This window comes from Oncorhynchus clarkii, chromosome 31 (assembly GCF_045791955.1).
Source record: "Oncorhynchus clarkii lewisi isolate Uvic-CL-2024 chromosome 31, UVic_Ocla_1.0, whole genome shotgun sequence".
In the NCBI taxonomy this organism is placed as follows: domain Eukaryota; kingdom Metazoa; phylum Chordata; class Actinopteri; order Salmoniformes; family Salmonidae; genus Oncorhynchus; species Oncorhynchus clarkii.
Window position 1 is genome coordinate 9,974,404 of NC_092177.1, and position 21,136 is coordinate 9,995,539.

General features: G+C 41.2%; 1 protein-coding gene across 1 annotated transcript in view; it reads left to right on the plus strand.

Moving 5' to 3' along the window:
- The window catches only part of LOC139390535 (glutamate receptor 3-like), a 277,696-nt gene that overhangs the window by 187,175 nt on the left and 69,385 nt on the right, over positions 1-21,136 (plus strand). Inside the window, exon 5 of the mRNA XM_071137711.1 lies at positions 18,813-18,866. Coding sequence (XP_070993812.1) covers positions 18,813-18,866 — 54 coding nt within the window. The remainder of the gene's footprint in view (positions 1-18,812; positions 18,867-21,136) is intronic.

A 21,136-nucleotide genomic window follows, 5' to 3' on the forward strand; every position in this document is an offset into this window, starting at 1 on the left:
ATACATACAATACATATGATACATATGATACATATGATACAATACATACAATACATACGATACATATGATACATACAATACATACAATACATACAATACATAAAATACATACGATACATATGATACATACAATACATATGATACATACGATACATACAATACATATGATACAATACATAAGATACATACGATAGATATGATACATATGATACAATACATACAATACATATGATACATACAATACATACGATACATACAATACATATGATACAATACATACAATACATATGATACAATACATACATACATATGATACAATACATACGATACATATGATACAATACAATACATACAATACATATGATACATACGATACATATGATACATACAATACATATGATACATACAATACATACATACATACGATACATACAATACATACGATACATATGATACATACGATACGTATGATACATACAATACATACATACGATACATACAATACATACGATACATATGATACATACAATACATACATATGATACATACAATACATACGATACATATGATACATACGATACATATGATACATACAATACATACATACGATACATACAATACATACGATACATATGATACATACAATACATACATACAATACATACGATACGTATGATACATATGATACATACATACATACGATACATATGATACAATACATACAATACATATGATACATACATACATACATACATACGATACATATGATACAATACATACGATACATACAATACATACATACAATACATATGATACAATACATGGCTCTTTGTCGCGAAAAACATATACATACGATACAATATGATACAATATGATACAATATGATACAATATGATACATATGATACATATGATACAATACATACAATACATACATACATATGATACATACAATACATACGATGCATACAATACATATGATACATACAATACATATGTTACATACAATACATATGATACATATGATACAATACATACAATACATACATACATATGATACATACAATATATACGATGCATACGATACATATGATACAATACATACAATACATACAATACATACAATACATACAATACTTATGATACATACACTACATATGATACATACACTACATATGATACATACAATACATATGATACATATGATACAATACATACGATACATACGATACATACGATACATATGATACATACAATACATACAATACATACAATACATAAAATACATACGATACATATGATACAATACATACGATACATATGATACATACAATACATATGATACATACGATACATACAATACATACAATACATACGATACATACAATACATATGATACAATACATGGCTCTTTGTCGCGAAAAACATACATACATACGATACATATGATACAATATGATACAATATGATACAATATGATACATATGATACATATGATACATATGATACAATACATACAATACATACATACATACATATGATACATACAATACATACGATGCATACAATACATATGATACAATACATACAATACATACAATACATACAATACATACGATACATACAATACATATGATACATACACTACATATGATACATACAATACATATGATACATATGATACAATACATACGATACATACGATACATACGATACATATGATACATACAATACATACAATACATACAATACATACAATACATACAATACATAAAATACATACGATACATATGATACATACGATACATATATACATACGATACATACGATACATACAATACATATGATACATACGATACATACGATACATACAATACATACATATGATACATACAATACATACGATACATATGATACATACGATACGTATGATACATACAATACATACATTCGATACATACAATACATACGATACATATGATACATACAATACATACGATACATATGATACATACGATACATATGATACATACAATACATACATACGATACATACAATACATACGATACATATGATACATACAATACATACATACAATACATACAATACATACGATACGTATGATACATATGATACATACATACATACGATACATACATACATACATACAATACATATGATACATATGATACATACATACATACGATACATATGATACAATACATACAATACATATGATACATACATACATACAAACATACGATACATATGATGCAATACATACGATACATACAATACATACATACAATACATATGATACAATACATGGCTCTTTGTCGCGAAAAACATACATACATACGATACAATATGATACAATATGATACAATATGATACATATGATACATATGATACATATGATACAATACATACAATACATACATACATATGATACATACAATACATACGATGCATACAATACATATGATACAATACATACAATACATACAATACATATGATACATACAATACATATGATACATACAATACATATGATACATATGATACAATACATACAATACATACACTACATATGATACATACAATACATATGATACATATGATACAATACATACAATACATACGATACATACGATACATACAATACATACGATACATACGATACATATGATACATACAATACATACAATACATACAATACATAAAATACATACGATACATATGATACAATACATACGATACATATGATACATACAATACATATGATACATACGATACATACAATACATACAATACATACGATACATACAATACATATGATACAATACATGGCTCTTTGTCGCGAAAAACATACATACATATGATACAATATGATACAAAATGATACAATATGATACATACGATACATACAATACATATGATACAATACATACAATACATACATACATATGATACATACGATACATATGATACAATACATACGATAGATATGATACATATGATACAATACATACAATACATATGATACATACAATACATACGATACATACAATACATATGATACAATACATACAATACATGCAATACATATGATACAATACATACAATACACATGATACATACAATACATACATACATATGATACAATGCATACGATACATATGATACAATACAATACATACAATACATATGATACATACGATACATATGATACATACAATACATACGATACATATGATACATACGATACATATGATACATACAATACATACATACATACGATACATACGATACATACGATACATACGATACATATGATACATACAATACATACATACGATACATACAATACATACGATACATATGATACATACAATACATACATATGATACATACAATACATACGATACATATGATACATACAATACATATGATACATACAATACATACATACGATACATACAATACATACGATACATATGATACATACAATACATACATACAATACATACAATACATACGATACGTATGATACATATGATACATACATACATACGATACATACATACATACGATACATATGATACATATGATACATACATACATACATACATACATACATACAATACATATGATACAATACATACAATACATATGATACATACATACATACATACATACATACGATACATATGATACAATACATACGATACATACAATACATACATACAATACATATGATACAATACATACAATACATACGATACATACAATACATATGATACAATACATACATATGATACATACGATACATACGATACATACAATACATACGATACATACAATACATATGATACAATACATACAATACATACATACAATACATATGATACATACGATACATACGATACATATGATACATATGATACATACGATACATACGATACAATACATACAATACATACAATACATACGATACATATGATACAATACATACAATACATACAATACATATGATACAATACATACAATACATATGATACAATACATACGATACATACAATACATATGATACAATACATACATGTGATACATACAATACATATGATACATGCGATACATACTATACATATGGTACAATTCATACGATACATACATACGATACATACGATACATACAATACATATAATACATATGATACATACAATACATATGATACATATGATACATACGAGAGAGAGAGAAGAGAGAGCAGAGAGAGAGAGCAGAGAGAGACAGAGAGAGAGAGAAAGAGAGAGAGAGAGAGAGAGAGAGAGACTTAGAGAGACTGAGAGAGAGAGAGAGAGAGAGAGAGAGAGAGAGACAGAGAGAGAGACAGAGAGAGAGAGACAGAGAGAGAGAGAGAGAGAGAGAGAGAGAGAGAGACTGAGAGAGAGAGAGACTGAGAGAGAGAGACTGAGAGAGAGAGACTGAGAGAGAGAGACTGAGAGAGAGAGACTGAGAGAGAGAGACTGAGAGAGAGAGACTGAGAGAGAGAGACTGAGAGAGAGAGAGAGAGAGAGACTGAGAGAGAGAGACTGAGAGAGAGAGACTGAGAGAGAGAGACAGAGAGACAGAGAGAGAGAGAGAGACTGAGAGAGAGAGAGACTGTGAGGCTGGACTGAGAGGCTGAGCTGTGGATGTTGTAATTAGATAGTATTCCCTGAGGGATACTTAGACCCAAAGTCCTCCAGCTGAAATGAGGGAGAAGAAGAAGAGATGTAGATAGTCCTTCTGTAGGGAGGGAGGTGCGGTGAGTTAGTTGGACCCCACCCCCTCCTAGACCACTGTACTCAACACACAAGCAAGCTTAAAAGGCCCTCCCTCGTCTGCCATTCGCAAATCAGATCTTCCTGTTGAGCTCAAAAAGGTTGTACCTGTGACTCGCTCCATTAAGAAATTATCATCAGAATCAGAGATGATGCTGCAGCATTGACAGCATTGAGAGGAATATGTTCAGAGTCTCTGCCGATAATATGAACGGGCTAACCACCTCTATCACCGGCTTCATAAGGAAATGCTATGTTGTTCCAACAGTGAATGTTCACTGTTTCCCCAATGAAAACCCCTGGATTAACACAGAGGTGCTAAACTAAAGGACAGAGCCGACTAAGGTCTTTAATCAGGTCAACACTCGTAAGGCCACAGGGCAGGACCGTATTCCAGGGTGCTTTCTCAGAACAAGGGCACATCAGCTGACAAGCATATGTATTTCTGCTCCTTGTCCCCAGTCTGTAATCCCCACATGTCTTTAAAATGACTATCGTCATGCCTGTTCCCAAGAACTCTAAGGCTTCATGCCACAATGACTACCACCCTGTAGGACTCACTTATGTATTCATGAAGTATTCATAAACGCTGCTCATGGATCACATCAACTCCACCATCCCAGACACCCTAGACCCACTCCAATTTGCATACCACCCCAACAGGGGGCACATCGACGGGGCTACAGTGGAGTGGTTTGAGAGCTTCAAGTTCCTCTGTTTTCATACCACTAAGGACTTAAAATGGTCCACTCACACAGTAATGAAAAGGACCAGAACCCCCCTCTGGAGAATGAACAGGTTTGGCATGGGCCCTAAAATCCTCAAAAGTTCTACAGCTGCACCATCGAGATCATGTTGACTTGCTGCATCACTGCTTGGTGTGACAACAGCACCGCCGTAGATTGCATGGCGCTACAGAGGGTGAAGCAGACAGCTTACATCACTGGGACCGAGCTCCCTGCCATTCAGGTAGTTATATCAGGAGGTGAGAGGAGGTAGACAGCAGGGATATATAGAGAGAGAGGGAGTCAGAAGGGATAGAGAGAGAGACAGAGAGCTGTAGGGAGACAGAAGGGAGAGAGAGAGAGAGCTGGGGGGAGACAGAAGGGATAAAGAGAGAGACGGAGAGCTGGAGGGAGACAGAAGGGATAAAGAGAGAGACGGAGAGCTGGAGGGAGACAGAAGGGATAAAGAGAGAGACGGAGAGCTGGAGGGAGACAGAAGGGATAAAGAGAGAGACGGAGAGCTGGAGGGAGACAGAAGGGATAAAGAGAGAGACGGAGAGCTGGAGGGAGACAGAAGGGATAAAGAGAGAGACGGAGAGCTGGAGGGAGACAGAAGGGATAAAGAGAGAGACGGAGAGCTGGAGGGAGACAGAAGGGATAAAGAGAGAGACGGAGAGCTGGAGGGAGACAGAAGGGATAAAGGGAGAGCTGGAGGGAGACAGAAGGGAATAAGAGAGAGACGGAGAGCTGGAGGGAGACAGAAGGGATAAAGGGAGAGCTGGAGGGAGACAGAAGGGATAAAGAGAGAGACGGAGAGCTGGTGGGAGACAGAAGGGATAAAGAGAGAGACGGAGAGCTGGAGGGAGACAGAAGGGATAAAGAGAGAGACGGAGAGCTGGAGGGAGACAGAAGGGATAAAGGGAGAGCTGGAGGGAGACAGAAGGGATAAAGAGAGAGACGGAGAGCTGGAGGGAGACAGAAGGCATAGAGAGAGAGACGGAGTGAGACAGAATGGATAGAGAGAGACAGAGAGCTGGAGGGAGACATAAGGGATAGTGAGAGAGACAGAGAGCTGGAGGGAGACAGAAGGGATAGACAGAGAGAGACAGAGATCTGGGGGGAGACAGAAAGAGACAGAGAGCTGGAGGGAGGGAGGGAGGGAGAGAGAGAGAGAGAGAGAGAGAGAGAGCGCGCGCTGGAGGGATAGTGAGAGAGACAGACAGCTGGAGGAAGACAGAAGGGATAAAGAGAGAGAGCTGGAGGGCCACAGAAGGGATAGAGAGAGAGACAGAGAGCTCGAGGGAGACAGAAGGGATAAAGATAGAGACAGAGAGCTGGAGGGAGACAGAAGGGATAAAGAGAGAGAGTGAGAGAGAGGGAGGGAGGGAGAGGGGATAGGGGAGAAAGAGAGGAGAGGACAAAGAGAGGGGAGAGAGGAGAGAGGGAGAGAGGGGAGAGGAGAGGGGAGAGAGCGAGAGTGAGGAGAGAGGAGAGAGGAGAGTGGAGAAAGAGCGAGAGTGAGGAGAGGGAGAAGGGAAGTCAGAGAGGACGCATAAAAGAAAATCCAAGGCTTAGTGAGTAGTAGTTAATACTAAATCATGGGGGACAGGACTTTGCTTGTGGTATAAATATCCCTTATCCATTCCCAGGCAAAGCTGATCACATTAGTATTGTCAGGGTCTGTAGCTGTGTAGCAGGACTCTCTCTCTCTGTATTGTAAGGGTCTGTATCTAGCTGTGTAGCAGCTCTATCTCTGTATTGTAAGGGTCTGTATCTAGCTGTGTAGCAGGTCTCTCTCTCTGTATTGTAAGGGTCTGTATCTAGCTGTGTAGCAGGTCTCTCTCTCTGTATTGTAAGGGTCTGTATCTAGCTGTGTAGCAGGTCTCTCTCTCTGTATTGTAAGGGTCTGTATCTAGCTGTGTAGCAGGTCTCTCTCTCTGTATTGTAACTCATATTAAGCTGAGATCAGTGTTGAACACACCCAGGATAATCAAGTAGGAATTTAATAAACTCAATATTATGCAAAATTGACATAATGGAATTTTAAAAAAGCCAACTAGGAAGTCTGTGTCCACCTATCTCATGCTGTCCAATCATCTCCAGGGCCTTGGCGGGGCTCTGCCTAATTATCTAAATGTAGTGGAAACACTGGGAGGGCCATGTTCTGTTGGCCGGGGGTAGCACGTCTTTCACTTCCTCCAGTAGTACCTGTGTCATTAGATTCATGCTGAGCCCCAACCCAAGGTTACTGTGTCTTAGTTTTCTCTGCCAGGTCCCAGGCAGGGTGTTGTCTGTGTTCTCTGGCCAATGCTGGGGCAGGTGTGAGGGGTCCTGCAGGTCTAGTCGTAGCCAAGGGGATCACAGGGTGGAGTTGTGTGTGGTGTCCAAAACCTCCAGACTAAAGCCGAAAGTCAAGGACGCTCTCATTGACAATGAGGTCTGGCTGAATCCCAAATGGCTCCATATTCCCTTTATAGTGCACTACTGTTGACCAGGACCCATAGGGTAGTGCACTACTGTTGACCAGGGCCCATAGGGTAGTGCACTACTGTTGACCAGGACCCATAGGGTAGTGCACTACTGTTGACCAGGACCCATAGGGTAGTGCACTACTGTTGACCAGGACCCATAGGGTAGTGCACTACTGTTGACCAGGACCCATAGGGTAGTGCACTACTGTTTACCAGGGCCCATAGGGTAGTGCACTACTGTTGACCAGGGCCCATAGGGTAGTGCACTACTGTTGACCAGGACCCATAGGGTAGTGCACTACTGTTGACCAGGACCCATAGGGTAGTGCACTACTGTTGACCAGGACCCATAGGGTAGTGCACTACTGTTGACCAGGGCCCATAGGGTAGTGCACTACTGTTGACCAGGGCCCATAGGGTAGTGCACTACTGTTGACCAGGGCCCATAGGGTAGTGCACTACTGTTGACCAGGGCCCATAGGGTAGTGCACTACTGTTGACCAGGTCCCATAGGGTAGTGCACTACTGTTGACCAGGACCCATAGGGTAGTGCACTACTGTTGACCAGGGCCCATAGGGTAGTGCACTACTGTTGACCAGGACCCATAGGGTAGTGCACTACTGTTGACCAGGGCCCATAGGGTAGTGCACTACTGTTGACCAGGACCCATAGGGTAGTGCACTACTGTTGACCAGGGCCCATAGGGTAGTGCACTACTGTTGACCAGGGCCCATAGGGTAGTGCACTACTGTTGACCAGGGCCCATAGGGTAGTGCACTACTGTTGAACAGGGGTAGTGCACTACTGTTGAACAGGTCCCATAGGGTAGTGTACTACTGTTGACCAGGACCCATAGGGTAGTGCACTACTGTTGACCAGGACCCATAGGGTAGTGCACTACTGTTGAACAAGTCCCATAGGGTAGTGCACTACTGTTTACCAGGGCCCATAGGGTAGTGCACTACTGCTGACCAGGACCCATAGGGTAGTGCACTACTGTTGACCAGGGCCCATAGGGTAGTGCACTACTGTTGACCAGGACCCATAGGGTAGTGCACTACTGTTGACCAGGGCCCATAGGGTAGTGCACTACTGTTGACCAGGGCCCATAGGGTAGTGCACTACTGTTGACCAGGGCCCATAGGGTAGTGCACTACTGTTGAACAGGGGTAGTGCACTACTGTTGAACAGGTCCCATAGGGTAGTGTACTACTGTTGACCAGGACCCATAGGGTAGTGCACTACTGTTGACCAGGACCCATAGGGTAGTGCACTACTGTTGAACAAGTCCCATAGGGTAGTGCACTACTGTTTACCAGGGCCCATAGGGTAGTGCACTACTGCTGACCAGGACCCATAGGGTAGTGCACTACTGTTGACCAGGGCCCATAGGGTAGTGCACTACTGTTGACCAGGGCCCATGGGGTAGTGCACTACTGTTGAACAGGTCCCATAGGGTAGTGCACTACTTTATTTACCCCTGTTCTGAAAGTCCTCAGAGTCTTCAACACCACTAAGCAAGGGGCACCACCAAGCAAGCAGCACCGTGAAGACCAAGGAGCTCTCCAAACAGACCAGGGACAATGTTGTGGAGAAGTACAGATCAGGGTTGGGTTATACAAACAATTTGAATCTTTGAACACCATTAAATCCATTATTAAGAAACTGCAAGAATACCGCACCACAACAAACCTGCCAAGAGAGGGCCGCCCAACAAAACTCACGGACCAGGCAAGGAGGACATTAATCTGAGAGGCAACAAAGATACCATAGATAACCCTGAAGGAGCTGCAAAGCTCCACAGCAGAGATTGGAGTATCTGTCCATAGGACCACTTTGGGCCGTATACTCCACAGAGCTGGGCTTAATGGAAGAGTGGTCAGATAAAAGCCATTGCTTAAAGAAAAAATAAGCAAACGCGTTTGCTGTTTGCCAAATGGCATGTGGGAGACTCCCCAAACATATGGAAGAAGGTACTCTGGTCAGATGAGACTAAAATTTAGCTTTTTGGAAAATTCTATGTCTGGCACAAACCCAACACCTCTCATCACCCCGAGAACAACATCCCCACAGTGAAGCATGGTGGTGGCAGCATGATGCTGTGGGGATGTTTTTCATCTGCAGGGACTGGGAAACTGGTCAAAATTGAAGGAATGATGGATGGCGTTAAATACAGGGAAATTCTTGAAGGAAACTCTGGAAGAAAAGGTGGCTCTACAAAGTATTGACTTTGGGGGGGTGAATAGTTATTCACGCTCATGTTTTCTGTTTTTTTGTTATGTATTGTTTGTTTCACAACCCAAAAAATATTTTGCATCTTCAGAGTAGTAAGCATGTTGTATAAATCAACTGATACAAACCCCCCAAAATTAATTTTAATTACCGGTTGTAAATGCAACAAAATAGGAAAAATGCCCAGGGGGGGTGAATATTTTCGCAAGTCACTGTATTAGTAATAGAAACAATGAAAATCCTAATGTATGTTCATCTCCTGTTGTGATGTTTCTGCTTCCAGGGGGTTTCTGGAGCAAAAATGAGCTCAGGTTTTAAAGCTAATTTCCTACAATTCTATGCATTTTTCTACGACTAATGCTGTGTTCTTATGCACATACATAAGAACAAAATCAATACTGTTCAGTTCTCCCTGACGGTTTTGGTGATTGTTATTGATTGTTATTTTCAGTTCTCCCTGACTATTTTGGTGATTGTTAGTTTTTAAAGACTATATTATTTAAAAATATAAACTGTCTCTCATCACTTCCACATACTTTATTTCTGGAAAAAACAGTCTTCTATATATCTATATCTTTATATCTGGTTAAAAAAAAACGATCTATCTTATATAAACAGTATCTCTATATTTTTATATCTGGTAATACTGAAAGCGTTTTTCATTCAGATTTTTTTCTTCTCTTGAACTAGCGACAGACCCTTCTCCCCTTCTCTCTCGCCTCTCTCGCTTTCTCTCCCCCTCCCCTCCTCTCTCCCCCTCTCATCCTCTCTCCCTCACTCCCCACTTTCTCCCACCACATCTCTCTCGCTCTCCCTCTCTCTCCTTCCTCCAGATTATGTCCTCTATGTGATGTGGTGTGTGTGAGGTGATGATAGTAATGACATTGGAGCTGTCAGGAACTGCTGACCCATCTGAGCTGCCTGATGGCCTGAGTGAACCAACGAGCGCAGTGTATTGGTGTTCCGTCATGCGACATCATTTCCTGTGTGAAAAGCAGTCCATTCCAGACCTCAACACATATGGAAAAAGGGCTTTATTTGATGTGTGTGTGTCAGACGTCAACAGCGAGGCTGTATTAGATGGGTGTGATCTGAGGCATGGGGTGTAGGCATGGCTAGTTCTGTCAAGAGATCAGAACGACAGAAAGGAAATAAACAGTTGAGTGTTTTTCCTCAAATTGGATGAAAATCGGTTTAATAACAACACACAGCTCCAGTAATGGCTGAGTGAAGGCCTGGGGTTGTAGGAAATGGGTGATCAGCAGTCCTCTTAGTTCCCTCTCTCCTCTTGTGTCTGCTGGGAAGTGGGCTGCCTATACGATGCGTCACCAGAGAATCGACTTCTCTAAATTGAAAACATAAATCATTTTCTGCCACTGTTTGACTGTTTGTTCTGCTGTAGAACTCATGTTGTCGTGTGATTCCGCTGTAGAACTCATGTTGTCGTGTGATTCCGCTGTAGAACTCATGTTGTCGTGTGATTCCGCTGTAGAACTCATGTTGTCGTGTGATTCCGCTGTAGAACTCATGTTGTCGTGTGATTCTGGTGTAGAACTCATGTTGTCGTGTGATTCCGCTGTAGAACTCATGTTGTCATGTGATTCTGGTGTAGAACTCATGTTGTAGTGTGATTCTGCTGTAGAACTCATGTTGTCATGTGATTCCGCTGTAGAACTCTTGTTGTCATGTGATTCTGCTGTAGAACTCTTGTTGTCATGTGATTCCGCTGTAGAACTCATGTTGTCGTGTGATTCTGCTGTAGAACTCATGTTGTCCTATGATTCCGGTGTAGAACTCATGTTGTCGTGTGATTCCGCTGTAGAACTCATGTTGTCGTGTGATTCCGCTGTAGAACTCATGTTGTCATGTGATTCCGCTGTAGAACTCATGTTGTCCTGTGATTCTGGTGTAGAACTCATGTTGTAGTGTGATTCTGCTCTAGAACTCATGTTGTCATGTGATTCCGCTGTCGAACTCATGTTGTCATGTGATTCTGGTGTAGAACTCATGTTGTCGTGTGATTCTGCTGTAGAACTCATGTTGTCGTGTGATTCCGCTGTAGAACTCATGTTGTTGTGTGATTCTGGTGTAGAACTCATGTTGTCATGTGATTCTGCTGTAGAACTCATGTTGTCGTGTGATTCCGCTGTAGAACTCATGTTGTCATGTGATTCTGCTGTAGAACTCATGTTGTAGTGTGATTCTGGTGTAGAACTCATGTTGTAGTGTGATTCTGCTGTAGAACTCATGTTGTCATGTGATTCCGCTGTAGAACTCTTGTTGTCATGTGATTCTGCTGTAGAACTCTTGTTGTCATGTGATTCCGCTGTAGAACTCATGTTGTCGTGTGATTCCGCTGTAGAACTCATGTTGTCCTATGATTCCGGTGTAGAACTCATGTTGTCGTGTGATTCTGCTGTAGAACTCATGTTGTCGTGTGATTCCGCTGTAGAACTCATGTTGTCATGTGATTCCGCTGTAGAACTCATGTTGTCCTGTGATTCTGGTGTAGAACTCATGTTGTAGTGTGATTCTGCTCTAGAACTCATGTTGTCATGTGATTCCGCTGTCGAACTCATGTTGTCATGTGATTCTGGTGTAGAACTCATGTTGTTGTGTGATTCTGCTGTAGAACTCATGTTGTCCTGTGATTCCGCTGTAGAACTCATGTTGTTGTGTGATTCTGGTGTAGAACTCATGTTGTCGTGTGATTCTGCTGTAGAACTCATGTTGTCGTGTGATTCCGCTGTAGAACTCATGTTGTTGTGTGATTCTGGTGTAGAACTCATGTTGTCGTGTGATTCTGCTGTAGAACTCATGTTGTCATGTGATTCCGCTGTCGAACTCATGTTGTCCTGTGATTCTGCTGTAGAACTCATGTTGTCATGTGATTCCGCTGTAGAACTCATGTTGTCATGTGATTCTGCTGTAGAACTCATGTTGTCATGTGATTCCGCTGTCGAACTCATGTTGTCATATGATTCCGCTATGGAACGCTTGTTGGTTTGTATGCAGAACACAGATGAAAACTGAGACGTTGTTGTCAATCTCGTCATTGAAACATCCAGACTTCAACTGCCTGGCTGCCTACAGTATAGCAGACTTCATAACCATGCTTTGTTCACTCATCCATTCGATTTGAAGATTATTATAACCAACCCAAAACGGTTTAATCAAGAGGTGTCCCAAATGACATATTTCCTTTATAGTGCACTATGTAGGGAATAGGGTTATATTTCAGACAGGTGCCACTGTACAAGTTCTGGCATAAACTAGAATAAAATGTACATTTGTTGCTTTGAAAATTGAACCACAGTCGTTGCTGAATGTAAATTGTAGGCTTCTGAATATTCGAGTCTATTTTGAACCTTGCTGTGTGGGCAGGGAACATGCTGTTCTGATTTGAAGGTGTGATATTTTCAAAGTAGAAGATGAGAGGCAGAACTGCTGTACTTAAGTGACCTTTGATTTCTGAATATGATATCACCAAAATATGTGATTTATAACACTTACTGCTCTAGATGAAGATTGACCAGAAGCAGCAAGATGTCTATACTAAGACCTGTCTAAAATAAGACCTGTCTATAATAAGATCTGTCTATACTAAGACCTGTCTATACGACCTGTCTAGAAGACCAGACCTGTCTATACTAAGACCCGTCTATAATAAGGCATGTCTAAAATAAGACCTGTCTATAATAAGACATGTCTATAATAAGACCCGACTGTAATAAGACATGTCTATAATAAGACCCTTCTATAATAAGACCCTTCTATAATAAGACCCGTCTATACTAAGACCCGTCTATACTAAGACCCGTCTATAATAAGACCCGTCTATAATAAGACCCGTCTATACTAAGACCAGTCTATACTAAGACCAGTCTATACTAAGATCAGTCTATACTAAGACCTGTCTATACCAAGACCTGTCTATAATAAGACCTGTCTATTATAAGACCAGACCTGCCTATTCTAAGACCAGTCTATACTAAGACCAGTCTATACTAAGACCAGTCTATACTAAGACCAGTCTATACTAAGACCAGTCTATACTAAGACCAGTCTATACTAAGACCTGTCTATACCAAGACCTGTCTATAATAAGACCTGTCTATAACACCAGACCTGTCTAGAAGACAAGACTTGTCTATAACACCAGACCTTTCTAGATAACCAGACCTGTCTAGAAGACCAGACCCGTCTAGAAGACCAGACCCGTCTAGAAGACCAGACCCTTCTAGAAGACCAGACCTGTCTAGAAGACCAGACCTGTCTAGAAGACCAGACCTGTCTAGAAGACCAGACTTTTCTAGATGACCAGACTTTTCTAGATGACCAGACCTGTCTAGAAGACCAGACCTGTCTAGATGACCAGACCTGTCTAGAAGATCTGACCTGTCTAGATGCCCAGACCTGTCTAGAAGATCTGTCTATAACACCAGACCTGTCTAGATGACCAGACCTGTCTAGAAGATCTGTCAATAACACCTGTCTAGAAGATCTGTTTTGAAGATCTGTCAATAACACCAGACCTGTCTATAACACCAGACCTGTCTATAACACCAGACCTGTCTAGATGATCTGTCTATAACACCCGACCTGTCTAGATGATCTGTCTATAACACCAGACCTGTCTATAACACCAGACCTGTCTAGATGAGCTGTCTATAACACCAGACCTGTCTATAAGACCAGACCTGTCTATAAGACCAGACCTGTCTATAACACCAGACCTGTCTATAACACCAGACCTGTCTATAAGACCAGACCTGTCTATAAGACCAGACCTGTCTAGAAGATCTGTCTAGAAGACAAGACCTGTCTAGATTACCTGTCTATAACACCAGACCTGTCTAGATGATCTGTCTATAACACCAGACCTGTCTATAACACCAGAGCTGTCTAGATGAGCTGTCTATAACACCAGACCTGTCTATAACACCATACCTGTCTATAAGACCATACCTGTCTATAACACCATACCTGTCTATAACACCAGACCTGTCTATAACACTAGACCTGTCTATAACACCAGACCTGTCTATAACACCAGACCTGTCTATAAGACCAGACCTGTCTAGATAATCTGTCTATAAGACCAGACCTGTCTATAACACCAGACCTGTCTATAAGACCAGACCTGTCTATAAGACCAGACCTGTCTAGAAGATCTGTCTAGAAGACAAGACCTGTCTAGATTACCTGTCTATAACACCAGACCTGTCTAGATGATTTGTCTATAACACCTGACCTGTCTATAACACCAGACCTGTCTAGATGAGCTGTCTATAACACCAGACCTGTCTATAAGACCAGACCTGTCTATAAGACCAGACCTGTCTATAACACCAGACCTGTCTAGATGACCAGACCTGTCTATAACACCAGACCTGTCTATAACACCAGACCTGTCTATAACACCAGACCTGTCAATAACACCAGACCTGTCTATAAGACCAGACCTGTCTAGATTATCTGTCTATAACACCAGACCTGTCTATAAGACCAGACCTGTCTATAAGACCAGACCTGTCTAGAAGATCTGTCTATAACACCAGACTTGTCTATAACACCAGACCTGTCTATAACACCAGACCTGTCTATAACACCAGACCTGTCTAGATGAGCTTTCTATAACACCAGACCTGTCTATAACACCAGACCTGTCTATAAGACCATACCTGTCTATAACACCAGACCTGTCTATAACACCAGACCTGTCTATAACACCAGACCTGTCTATAACACCAGACCTGTCTAGATGACCAGACCTGTCTATTTTACCAGACCTGTCTATAACACCAGACCTGTCTATAAAACCAGACCTGTCTATAAGACCAGACCTGTCTATAAGACCAGACCTGTCTATAAGACCAGACCTGTCTAGATGACCAGACCTGTCTATAAGACCAGACCTGTCTATAAGACCAGACCTGTCTATAAGACCAGACCTGTCTATAAGACCAGACCTGTCTATATGACCAGACCTGTCTATATGACCAGACATATCTAGAAAACCAGACATGTCTATATCACCAGACCTGTCTAGAAGACCAGACCTGTCTGGAAGACCAGACCTGTCTAGACGACCTGTCGATATGACCAGACCTGTCTATATGACCAGACCTGTCTATATGACCAGACCTGTCTATATGACCAGACCTGTCTAGAAGACCAGACCTGTCTATAAGACCTATCTAGAAAACCAGACAGGTCTATATCACCAGACCTGTCTATAAGACCAGACCTGTCTATAAGACCAGACCTGTCTAGAAGACCAGACCTGTCTGGAAGACCAGACCTGTCTGGAAGACCAGACCTGTCTAGACGACCTGTCGATATGACCAGACCTGTCTATAAGACATATCTAGAAAACCAGACATGTCTATATCACCAGACCTGTCTAGAAGACCAGACCTGTCTGTAAGACCAGACCTGTCTAGACGACCTGTCGATATGACCAGACCTGTCTATATGACCAGACCTGTCTATATGACCAGACCTGTCTATATGACCAGACCTGTCTAGAAGACCAGACCTGTCTGGGAGACCAGACCTGTCTAGACGACCTGTCGATATGACCAGACCTGTCTATATGACCAGACCTGTCTATAAGACCAGACCTGTCTATAACACCAGACATGTCTATAACACCAGACCTGTCAATAACACCAGACCTGTCTATAAGACCAGACCTGTCTAGATTATCTGTCTATAACACCAGACCTGTCTATAAGACCAGACCTGTCTATATGACCAGACCTGTCTATCTAGAAGACCAGACCTGTCTAGAAGACCAGACCTGTCTGGACCAGAGACCAGACCTGTCTAGACGACCTGTCGATATGACCAGACCTGTCGATATGACCAGACCTGTCTATAAGACCAGACCTGTCTATAAGACCAGACCTGTCTATAAGACCAGACCTGTCTATAACACCAGACATGTCTATAACACCAGACCTGTCAATAACACCAGACCTGTCTATAAGACCAGACCTGTCTAGATTATCTGTCTATAACACCAGACCTGTCTATAAGACCAGACCTGTCTATAAGACCAGACCTGTCTAGAAGACCTGTCTATAACACCAGACCTGTCTATAACACCAGACCTGTCTATAACACCAGACCTGTCTATAACACCAGACCTGTCTAGATGAGCTTTCTATAACACCAGACCTGTCTATAACACCAGACCTGTCTATAAGACCATACCTGTCTATAACACCAGACCTGTCTATAACACCAGACCTGACCAGACCTGTCTAGATGACCAGACCTGTCTATAAGACCTATCTAAGACCAGACCTGTCTATAAAAACCAGACAGGTCTATATCACCAGACCTGTCTATATATGACCAGACCTGTCTATATGACCAGACCTGTCTAGAAGACCAGACCTGTCTGGAAGACCTGTCTGGAAGACCAGACCTGTCTGGAAGACCAGACCTGTCTAGACGACCTGTCGATATGACCAGACATGTCTATATCACCAGATAGAAGACCAGATGACCAGACCTGTCTATATGACCAGACCTGTCTATATGACCAGACCTGTCTATATGACCAGACCTGTCTAGAAGTCCAGACCTGTCTGGGAGACCAGACCTGTCTAGACGACCTGTCGATATGACCAGACCTGTCTATATGACCAGACCTGTCTATAAGACCTATCTAGAAAACCAGACATGTCTATATGACCAGACCTGTCTATATGACCAGACCTGTCTATATGACCAGACCTGTCTAGAAGACCAGACCTGTCTAGAAGACCAGACCTGTCTAGAAGACCAGACCTGTCTGGAAGACCAGACCTGTCTGGAAGACCAGACCTGTCTGGAAGACCAGACCTGTCTAGACGACCTGTCGATATGACCAGACCTGTCTATATGACCAGACCTGTCTATAAGACCTATCTAGAAAACCAGACATGTCTATATCACCAGACCTGTCTAGACGACCAGACCTGTCTGTAAGACCAGACCTGTCTAGACGACCTGTCGATATGACCAGACCTGTCTATATGACCAGACCTGTCTATATGACCAGACCTGTCTATATGACCAGACCTGTCTAGAAGACCAGACCTGTCTAGAAGACCAGACCTGTCTGGAAGACCAGACCTGTCTAGACGACCTGTCGATATGACCAGACCTGTCTATATGACCAGACCTGTCTATATGACCAGAACTGTCTATAAGACCAGACCTGTCTATAAGACCAGACCTGTCTAAAACACCAGACCTGTCTATATTATGGAGATGACTGTACCTGAATTTATGAGCTGTTATTGTGCCCCTTGGCCCTCATCACATGGTATGGTATCATGTTGGTAACCTGGTAATACATGGTAACCTGTATCATGTTTGACCAGCTCTGGGGTGATGTTTCCCCTAGCAACAAATTTAGTATCAGCTTCCCCCAAATCCTAACCTTAACCATTAGTGGGGAAAACGCTAAACCAACCCAATATCAGCAATTTCCCATTACACCCCATGACACAGCTCAGTCAACACTTGTTGGCTCACCTTTGTGTTGATCTCTCCTACAGGTGGTCTCTCTGGGGAAGAACGCCCGTGGATACCACTACATCCTGTCTAACCTGGTGAGTCAACACTAGATACAAGGCAGCATCTCAAATGGCATGCTATTCCCCATGCAGTGTTCTACTGGGCTCTGGTGTAGGGTACGATGTAGAGAGAAAGGTGCGATTTGGGATTAACTCTTAGGTTGACCTACTTCTAAGAAACAGTAGGTCAACCTTTCTCAATATCTCCTTGATTCCTTGCATCCTCTCTCCATCTGGAGAACAGGGTTTTTGAACCGTGATGATGTCATTACTTTACTATTCTACCTTTTGGATATAGTGTCTGATCTGTTGTAGTCAGAGGGTTAAAGTGGGAAATGGAAGTGTCAGGTTGACTCCTATATTATCAAGACTGGTTTAAGATGAGAACAAGGGGCCATCCCTCTTGTCTCCTCTCTTCTCCTCTCCTGCTGGTCTCTCTCTCTCCACTGTGTCCCTGACTTTAGAATTCCCCATTATGCAAAATTCACGGACACATGTCCTTGTTCTCCATAACACGACGCTGCATTCTGAAACGAACAGTTTGACCATGGAAAGAAAGCTGACACGTTTCCATGTGGCAGTGTGTAATCTGACGGCAGTTGGAGCTGCAGGCTTGTCGGAATATATTACAATATGTTAGGTTTTCTAGGCGGACAGACTGAACCATGCTGTTGTACCGTATCTTAGGGCTGAAGATAAAATAGTTTTCCATTCTGTGACTATTCATTACCTTGTGGGGTCTAATACTCCTCACTGAGTTACTTTGAGTAGCTAGATGTATTGAGTTACTTTGAGAAGCTAGACGTATTGAGTTACTTTGGGTAGCTAGATGTATTGAGTTACTTTGGGTAGCTAGATGTATTGAGTTACTTTGAGGAGCTAGACATTTTGAGTTACTTTGAGTAGCTAGATGTATTGAGTTACTTTGAGTAGCTAGATGTATTGAGTTACGTTGAGTAGCTAGACGTATTGAGTTACGTTGAGTAGCTAGACATTTTGAGTTACTTTGAGTAGCTAGATTTATTGAGTTACTTTGAGTAGCTAGATGTATTGAGTTACGTTGAGTAGCTAGACGTATTGAGTTACTTTGAGTAGCTAGACATATTGGGTTACTTTGAGTAGCTAGACATTTTGAGTTACTATGAGTAGCTAGATGTATTGAGTTACTATGAGTAGCTAGACATATTGAGTTACTTTGAGTAGCTAGACATATTGAGTTACTTTGAGTAGCTAGATGTATTGAGTTTGAGTAGCTAGATGTATTGAGTTACTATGAGTAGATAGATATATTGAGTTACGTTGAGTAGCTAGACATATTGAGTTACTTTGAGTAGCTAGACATTTTGAGTTACGTTGAGTAGCTAGACATATTGAGTTACTTTGAGTAGCTAGATGTATTGAGTTTGAGTAGCTAGACGTATTGAGTTACTTTGAGTAGCTAGATGTATTGAGTTTGAGTAGCTAGATGTATTGAGTTACTATGAGTAGCTAGATGTATTGAGTTACTTTGAGTAGCTAGATGTAATGAGTTTGAGTCGCTAGACATATTGAGTTACTTTGAGTAGCTAGACGTATTGAGTTACTTTGAGGAGCTAGATGTATTGAGTTACGTTGAGTAGCTAGACGTATTGAGTTACTTTCGAGTAGCTAGACGTATTGAGTTACTTTGAGTAGCTAGATGTATTGAGTTACTTTGAGTAGCTAGACGTATTGAGTTACTTTGAGTAGCTAGACATTTTGAGTTACTTTGAGTAGCTAGACATATTGAGTTACTATGAGTAGCTAGATGTATTGAGTTACTTTGAGTAGCTAGATGTATTGAGTTACTTTGAGTAGCTAGACGTATTGAGTTACTTTGAGTAGCTAGATGTATTGAGTTACTTTGAGTAGCTAGACATTTTGAGTTACTTTGAGTAGCTAGATGTATTGTATTGTTATTATTTTGGGGCGTGAATTCCCTCTGTTTCTCTGTCTCTGTCTCTCGGTCTCTCTCTTCCTGTTTCTCTCCCTCTGTCTCTCTCGGTCTCACTCTTCCTGTTTCTATCCCTCTGTCTCTCTGTCTCTCTTCCTGTTTCTATCCCTCTGTCTCTCGGTCTCTCTCTTCCTGTTTCTCTCCCTCTGTCTATTTGGTCTCTCTCTTCCTGTTTCTCTCCCTCTGTCTCTTTGGTCTCACTCTTCCTGTTTCTCTCCCTCTGTCTCTCGGTCTCTCTCTTCCTGTTTCAATCCCTCTGTCTCTCGGTCTCTCTCTTCCTGTTTCTATCCCTCTGTCTCTCGGTCTCTCTCTTCCTGTTTCTCTCCCTCTGTCT